Raw genomic sequence first — 8,782 nt, 5'->3', positions numbered from 1 at the left:
GTCGGGTGTGGTGGGGGCCTCAAGGAAGCTACTGCGCAGGCGCGCGAATCATAAGTCTACGCAGGAGGTGGGTAGGTTCTCTCTTTTCGCTCTCAGACATGGTGAGTGTGGACTGTTTTTACGGGGCTTCTCAGAGTGGTCAGAAAAAGAATATGTACTGTTGAGCAGTTAGTTGCTATAGGTTATCTGTCTAGTATTAGAGAATGGTTAGGTTAAGGCGCGGGCCTTGGGAACTTTCTGAGGGCTCAGGTTAAAGTATTACGCAGCGTTTTCTGCAAATTTCTCAGGCGCAATTGCCGCTTCTAATTTTACGTAGGCTTCTTCACTTTGGGCGGGCCTCTTTTGGGCTGAGCGGCCACGTTTCTTGGTTCCTCTAAAAAAAGCCTCACTGATGGCTGACTTTCCCTCCGTGTTTATTAATTTCTGTGTACATATACACGTTTTTCCGTGCTTGTTGTAATTAGTTTTGGGTTCGAGTAAATTTTAGAAATCATTAGCGATGAGGCCTCCCAATTTTTTTTTCTTTTCCCTGGTCCTGGGGTTTGAATCGTGGCCTTCGTGCATGCTATGCAAGCCAGTCCTTTCTAATTTTATTTTAAGACACGAGTGGAAAAATTACCTAGACTCCCTTGTGCTTGAGATCCTTATGCTTCACCCTCTTGGATAGCTGGAAATCTCTAAATTTTAAATGGAATCCAAAGGAAATTTGCTACTCAGTTTTATTTTTGGTCATTTCCTTGGCATACTTATGGTAACTACAGTTCAGTAGTAGATATATGGAAAGGTGTAGATATATGGAAAAATTAATAACTACATTATTTGGGGATTGTTGGAAATACTCGGATTGAGCTTAACGGTGGTGAAGGAGTTAATGGGATTGCATACTTCATTATTGGAATGGTTTATGAGAGTAGAGGGTGCTTTGAAACCTGAGTTTGATTAAACGGGAGTGCAAATTATTTCCCACCCAGACATTAAAAAAAAAAAAAATTGCGTGCTTTCTGCCACGTATTAAGTTTTCCCCATTTGGTAAGCTTTTACTTAACCGAGTGAAAGACAGGAACAATAAATGCAAGTGGTAATTTTTGGGTCAATGATGAGCTGGCATGTATTCTGAATCAAAAGTTGATTATTAATACTTTAGCTCTAGAATTACTCTGAGACCTGAAAAATACCTGAATTTGACTGGTTGTTTAAAAAGTTACTTTTACAACAGATACCTGAGATTTTCTTAATTGGAAAATTTTCAGTGAGAAAATTCAGGTGTAAATTGAATGTATGCTAAGGGGCAGAGTAAACATTGATGAGATTGCTGCTTTTTATTTTTTGAAAGGGCACACCACAGAAGGATGTTATCATCAAGTCTGATGCACCTGTCACCCTTTTACTGGAGAAACATGCAGATTATATTGCATCCTATGGCTCAAAGAAAGATGACTATGTATGTATGAATTTTTATGTTCAAAAGTTATAAAGAAGTCTGACATATCTAAGCAATATAGTAGTATTTATGTCTTGTTAAAGTGGTATCCTCCTCTGTGCAGAGGACTGAAGATTTGCCCTTAAAGTTTAATATGTGTCGCTTGTATATCTATGAGTTTGGTGGTTTGGCAGAATCAACCATGATCTTACCCATAAGTAGAGACCTTGCCAGACAAAGAAGATAGAGTATAAGGTAAAAAATAGGCTTTTGTTTTTGTAATTGAGGTATACATTCAAGGTCAATGATGTATTGGCATGTATTACCTGAATTCACTGCTGATGTGTAATACTTAGCTCTAGAATTACACTGAGACCTTGAGAAAATTTTGCCTCAATTTTTTTGTTTTTTGTAACAGGGATTGAGGGGGGGCGGTGTGCTTAATCACTGAGCCACATCCCCAGTCCTTTTTTAAAAAATATCTTATTAGAGACAGGATCTCATTAATTTGCTTAGTGCATCTAAGTTGCTGAGGCTGGCTTTGAACTTCCAATCCTCTTGCCTCAGCCTCCCGAGCCCCTGGGATTATAGGTGTGCGCCACCAGGCCCAGCATTATCTCAAGCTTTTTTAACAATAATTTAAGTAGATTATCTGGCTCCGTGAGAATATTAGCAAGAAGTAGTGAACAGTTTGGCTATAGTATCTGAACAGCTAGTTTTCTGCTATCTTAGGAAACAAACATCTGATATTAACTTTCACTCCTAAGTTTTAGGTTTTTAACCCTGTAGTTTCACATTTCTTAATAGGATCATGAACTTAAGTCAGAACTTCAATTTCCCCAGTGTGACTTTAAGAGGCATGAAACTTGACTTGTTCCTTTTTAATGAATTGTCTCCTTTGAACCCTGGATTTGGTTTGGCAGCAAACTAAGATCCTCATCTGATTTACAATCTCTAAAATAATGCATTGTTGAGTGCAGCAAATTTTTGTTTGGGGCTGGGGTTATAGCCCAGTGGTAGAGTGTTTGCCTAGCACATATGAGGCATCGGGTTCTATCCTCACTATCACGTATAAATAAAATGAAGGTATTGTGTCCATCTATAACTAAAAATACTTTTTTAAAAAATTGTTTCTGGAATCCATATTAATTTTTAAGTCTTCTTGATTATCTACTACTTGAGCTGGGCATCTATCTGCACATCTACTTTCTGTGTTTTTAGGTCATTTTTGTAAATTTATAGATAATAGATTTTGTGCTACATTCACATTAAAAGAATGAATCTCTGATAAGTAGTATAGGTACTGTGAAAGATACACTGAACTTTACTGATATAAACAGATCTTTTTTTGTTGTTTTTTAAAGCTCTGGTTTGCCCTTAAGTTTTCAAACAGGTGAATTAATCCTGGTTAACCCAGTTTATAAGCCAGCTATTAGCGTTAAATCTCTTTAACCTGTCATTCAAACTGACACATTTAAGAAATTGTTGTTTTAGGAATACTGTATGTCTGAGTATTTGAGAATGAGTGGTATCTACTGGGGTCTGACAGTAATGGATCTCATGGGACAACTTGATCGGATGAATAGAGAAGAGATTCTGACGTTTATTAAGTCATGCCAACATGAGTGTGGTGGAATAAGTGCAAGCATTGGACATGATCCTCATCTTTTGTATACTCTTAGTGCTGTCCAGGTAAATTTTCAGATTCAATTGTCTCGATAATGTATTCTCTTTTCTCAAGAGTTAGGAATTGAAACTGTATTAGGAAGATGATTAGTATGTTAATGTTAAAAAGTCTTGTTCTGTTTAAGTGAAGTCATTCCCACAAGGTCAGTGATGTGATGGCATGTATTATCTGAATGCAAAGTGATGTGAATTCTAAAATTACACTGAGACCTTGAGGGTAAAATTTTTTCCTTCAGTATATGTAACATTGAAAATAATGAGAATTTAATATTGAAGTCTATTTATACTTAGGTTGATATATTTAACAATAGGATAGTCTGCATGTTTTGAGACAGGTTCATATAGACAAAGGACATGATTGTTTAACATCTTAGAAAGTAACTGCAAAAGAACATACTTGGAAGGTTACTTACCAGATTCATTTATCTTTCTTACAGATTCTTACTCTTTATGATAGTATTAATGTTATTGATGTAAATAAAGTTGTGGAATATGTTCAAAGTCTACAGAAAGAAGATGGTTCTTTTGCTGGAGACATTTGGGGTAATGTCAGATTTTGTCCATACTACCATAAATTAAATATCAATATATCCTGGTCTTGGTAGTAATCAGTTTATAAGGAGATTAAGTTTTTCATCTTTTCAGGTCCCAGTAAGCAGCTGGTCTAACTGGAGTTAATGGCCTGGAGGTTCCAGCATGCCCTGTGGTAGTTATATCAGCATACAGGAGCACTGGAACAGAGGGGCCCAATCTAAAAAGATAAGGTAGGTGACATTTTTCCCCCCAGTATTTGGTGGTTTTGTAAAGTTTTAAAATTTTTTGATGGAAAGAGAACCAAAAAAATAACAAAATTTCTGAATATTTGAATGGAGGGAGGGAATAGTAGTTTATTTGATAAATGTAGATAATCTCTGCTTTAGGGTTGAACACAAGTGCAGACCAGAGAGACCAGCTGCTTCATGGGATATGAAAATCTACTTTTGTAAAATAGGGTAAGTTTATTGCATTTTAGAAATTACTAATCCTTTCAGTTCTATGTAAGTAAATTAAGATAATTTACTCTTATTTGTTAGTTTTTTTCAGTTTACTTCTGACTATGCAACATAAAAGTTAAGCTTAAACTTCTGGAAATTTTGAGATATTTGTCTGACATTGTTTTTAAGATAACTTGAACTGTTATGATCAGAAGCCTCTGGTAACATGTTGGTTTAATCCATTTTTGTTTTAGGAGAAATTGATACAAGATTCTCCTTTTGTGCAGTGGCAACTTTGGCTCTGTTGGTAAGATTTGACTATTGATATTGAAATGATTATAGACATTTGTGAATATTCTGGAATTCAGTAGTTTCTTTTCCTTCTGTGTATAGGGGAAACTTGATGCTATTAATGTTGAAAAGGCAATCGAATTTGTTTTATCCTGTATGAACTTTGATGGTGGATTTGGTTGTCGACCTGGTTCTGAATCCCATGCTGGACAGGTAATTTATATTGATTATGATTCAGTGTCCATTTTGAAGAGACCATTTGTAGTAAATTTGTTGAATGCAAATGAAGTTAATTTTGATTGTAATGTGGGATATTACATAAGAATTGCTTAGTGCTACATGAGGGGAAAGCATTTTTACAATAGTTTGTCCCATGTATATACCTTCCTTCTTAGTAGATACCTCTGATTAGGTAGAACATAATTAGATTAAGTCCTCATGTTTTTCTGAGTGAGCACATTCTGCCAAGAATATTGTATATGTAAATGCTTGTGGAAATGGGCTGTGAAGAAATTTTGACAATATTATGTCAGGGCAGAATTGGCTCCTAGTAATAAAACTTAAATATAAAATGGAGTTTAAACAGTTTGAATGATTTTTTTAATTTTGTTATCAAGAAGTTATTATACACATGTACTTTATGTCTGTAATTTTAGATCTATTGTTGCACAGGATTTCTGGCTATTACTAGTCAGCTGCATCAAGTAAATTCTGATTTACTTGGTTGGTGGCTTTGTGAACGTCAGTTACCTTCAGGAGGACTCAATGGAAGGCCGGAGAAGGTATTGTTTCATAACTGTGTTCTAGCATTACTAATTTTTTAACCCTGAGCAGACACTGCTTCTTTGTCATCACATTTCAATATTGCTGTTGATCACTTATGAGCTTTAACTTTGCTGTATTGTAATTTTAAATAATATCCCCCCAAAAATACAGTCCTTGGCAAAACAAAAGACCCTTCTAGAAGAAATTCTTAATGACCCTGGTATCTATTTTCAGAATTGTGTGTAATCAGTCAGTCACCACTATTCCCCATCCCCCAGTGTAAGTATTTATTGTCTTGAGTTTTTAGAAGGATTACCCCCCCCCCCCCCCCATCTGAAGGCCTTGTATTTTTTCAGGCTTTGAAATGAAACCTTTTCTAAACCTTAGTTCAGGGACCTATACCAGGGTATCAGACATGCACTGAAGGGGTGAAAGCTGATAGCCAAAGGCTTTACTGTGACACATTTTATACATAAGTCTCCATGCCCATATATTTGAAAGCACAATTGATTTTGCCCAGTTTTGAGGTTTGAAAACTTATAAGACATTTTTCTGGGAAAACCCAAATTTTGACATTTTTAGAGGTAAGGTTACTAAAATTTTCCTACCGTTATGTTCTAAATCTTAAGTCTCTAAGAGCCATACTGAATGCAGATTGAGTGAGTATCCATAATCTGAAATCCAGTATGTTCTAAAATCTGAAAGCTTCAGATCTATATGATGCTACAAAAGTGTAAAATTCCACACTTAACCTATGTGACAGATTACCACCAAAACACAAGCACACTAAAATAGTGTATAACATTACTTGTCCATGTGTTTTAACTATATATGAAACATGGTTTTGAATGTTTTTGCAAATATTCTGAAATTTGAAACTCTGTTCCCAAGCATTTTGGATGTAGGATAGTCAGCCAGTGTTTTGATTTTGCTGGTATGCAGTTTTGCTTGCAGGACAATTTGTCCTATTGCAAATGCAGTCATAGAAATAAGAGTCTAGCAGTGTTCCAGTTAAAATTATTGTGGGATAACATTTGTATTTTATGATCTAAAAACTATGTATTGTTTTTAAAACTATTAGGTTATAGTCTAGTTTTGACTCATGAACAAATCTAGGAACCATCTCCAGTACTAGTGTAAGACCCCATTAAATGCACATAGTTTTATAGTCTCATATCTGAACTTTTGGGAGGTCTTTTCCCCATCTTTCTGAAGGTTTGCTGTGCCCCGGACCCATGAACTAGGGCATGATGGTGCATTTCATTTGACCTGATGTATTTTTAAACTTTGCTTTATAAATATTTTTGGATATCATTAATGGCTAGGGAAATACCCACAAGTGATATGTAGATAAGGTCTGATTTTGAATCCTGGAGACCTCATTAAGAAGAATGGGTGGCTGTCAGAGCACCAAGAGCCTGCATATGAATCTGGAGCAGCCTTTAATGTACATATAAATCCTTATGGGAGTTCATTAAAAATGCAAACTGTTGTGTGTAGGATCTGCATTTCTTACACTCAGGTGACCACATTTTCAGGACCGTATTTGTTAAAAATGCTCTACCTAGGAAAGTGGAAAATGGGTTTTTGTGAGCCTTTACTACTAGACTAGGCTTGTTGGTTAAGGTGCTAAGTTAGACATTAATAAAGATATGTATGCTTATTCACTGAGAACTGAAACAGCATGGGTAAGAGTTGAGTTGGAGATTGGTCTTTTCCAGTGATCAGTTTGAAAGAAACATTTCAGTCTGTTTGTAACATCTTTGATTTCTCCCTGCATTGTTTTAACAAAATGAGACTTTTATTCACTTACAAATATTTCTAAAAACTAAGAATATAAGAGGATGAAATGGTGACAATTTTTTGTGCCCCTTTCCCCTTCCAGTTACCGGATGTGTGCTATTCATGGTGGGTATTGGCTTCCCTAAAGATAATTGGAAGGCTTCATTGGATTGACAGAGAGAAACTGCGAGCCTTCATTTTGGCATGTCAAGATGAAGAAACTGGAGGGTTTGCAGATAGGCCAGGAGACATGGCAAGTATATTTTGAACATGTTTGTTTGTATAAAGTTTTTAAAATATTAAATGTCATGGTTCTTGGCATTTATGGTTGTAGAAATGATGGTACATCCAGTGGATAGTCCTAGTGTAGTTTTAAAAGTAGTGTATTTTTTTAATAACTTAAAACATAGTGAATGATATGGATCCAAGTTTCTCATCACCAGTTCTTTGCCTCTGTATATGACCTGCATTCTCCTTTGAGTCTCTATTCCTTGTTTTACCTCCAAAGTCAGCTTTCTTTTATAGCAGCCTATATTATTGAATGTGTAATTCTCTTTCCTGGTTTTGGAGGCTGGGGGCCTCAGTAAAATTTAGTTTATGTTATAAAGGCCAAGTAGTAAACAAGTTAGTCTGTTTCAGAAAAATTTTAAGCATAACTGACATTTAGTATTTTTAACTTTAGAGGCATTTTCATTTTGTAATGGTCTCAAATTTTTTTAATAGGTGGATCCTTTTCATACATTATTTGGCATTGCTGGGTTGTCACTTTTGGGAGAAGAACAGATTAAACCTGTTAGTCCTGTTTTTTGCATGCCTGAAGAAGTGCTTCGAAGAGTCAATGTTCAGCCTGAACTAGTGAGCTAGATCACATTGTTGATGGAAAAGATCTTCCTAGAGTATTGCCATCTCAACATTTCTGGTTTTGAACCTAAAAATTACTGCTAATATTTTGTATATTGTTAAATTAATTTTAATAAATTATATAATTATACATATTATAAAATAAAGGCCTGTATTGCATTTTCTTTGATTCCTTTTTGAAATGCTGTTATGTTTTTTTTTTTTTGTATAAATGTATCTGTTACTCTTATCCCCATAACAGGAAACTTAAAAGAATTTAATTTTACTTGATTTCTTTGAATGTGCTCCTGTATTCAAAAACCATAGTTCATGTTAATTGGTTTGTGTCAACAGAATGTTCACTGATGTAAATGGTAAACATGAATTAAAAGATGCACAAAATAATCGGCTGTTGAAATGTGAATATGGTTACTCTTAGGTTCATCCTAATTCCAAGTTTGAAAAGGTTTGCAATTTGGACCTGAACTAATTTTTAGCATTTTATGGATCTGAATTGCCTGATGGATAGTTTGACTTTTATCCCAGTGAGGAAAATTAACAGTTCATAGCACAATAGTTTTTTCAAGACTAAAATGTTCGAAACTGTTCGTCCAACCTTAACAGTTTAGGGGTGAGAATAAGAAGTGTTTTCAAGCATGTTTTTGTCATCACCAAGTAACATTGCATGTGGGTGAATTATCTTTGAGATGCTTAATGCAACTTAGTAGTGTAGTGTATTTAATAGCTTATGCATTAAGATGCTTTTCCTGGTATCCCTAAGAAAATGATACTTTGGTTTTATCTGAAGAGTATAATGATGAGCGCTTCTCCCCCCCCCCCCCCCCCGCCAAAAAAAAAAAAAGCTGCAGTTTAAACTTGTAGTCTTTTATGTGTGAAACTGCAATTGGTGGTGTTGGGACTGAAACAGCCCGAGATCTCACCCAGTCTTCTTTTGGGTCCTTAACATACATACGGACACAGCCTTGTGCACGCCATAGCCTTCGTGATGATTTGAGTAGAAGTC

At 35.5% G+C, this 8,782-nt stretch overlaps 1 protein-coding gene across 1 annotated transcript; it reads left to right on the top strand.

Annotated features, from left to right (window-relative positions):
* The first annotated feature begins 65 nt into the window (after positions 1 to 65).
* On the top strand, positions 66 to 7,943 carry RABGGTB (Rab geranylgeranyltransferase subunit beta). Its single transcript, XM_081308889.1, has 9 exons — positions 66 to 101; positions 1,334 to 1,441; positions 2,915 to 3,112; positions 3,544 to 3,649; positions 4,335 to 4,387; positions 4,474 to 4,584; positions 5,028 to 5,153; positions 7,022 to 7,171; positions 7,642 to 7,943. The coding sequence occupies exons 1-9, from the start codon at positions 99 to 101 to the stop codon at positions 7,780 to 7,782; spliced, it is 996 nt and encodes a 331-aa protein (XP_081165015.1). The 5' UTR covers positions 66 to 98; the 3' UTR covers positions 7,783 to 7,943.
* Positions 7,944 to 8,782: the final 839 nt, after the last annotated feature.

This window comes from Spermophilus citellus (assembly GCF_964194105.1).
Source record: "Spermophilus citellus genome assembly, chromosome: 9".
Lineage (NCBI taxonomy): Eukaryota > Metazoa > Chordata > Mammalia > Rodentia > Sciuridae > Spermophilus > Spermophilus citellus.
The sequence above is the reverse complement of the archived record's forward strand: the minus strand, read 5'-3'. Positions and strand labels throughout refer to the sequence as shown.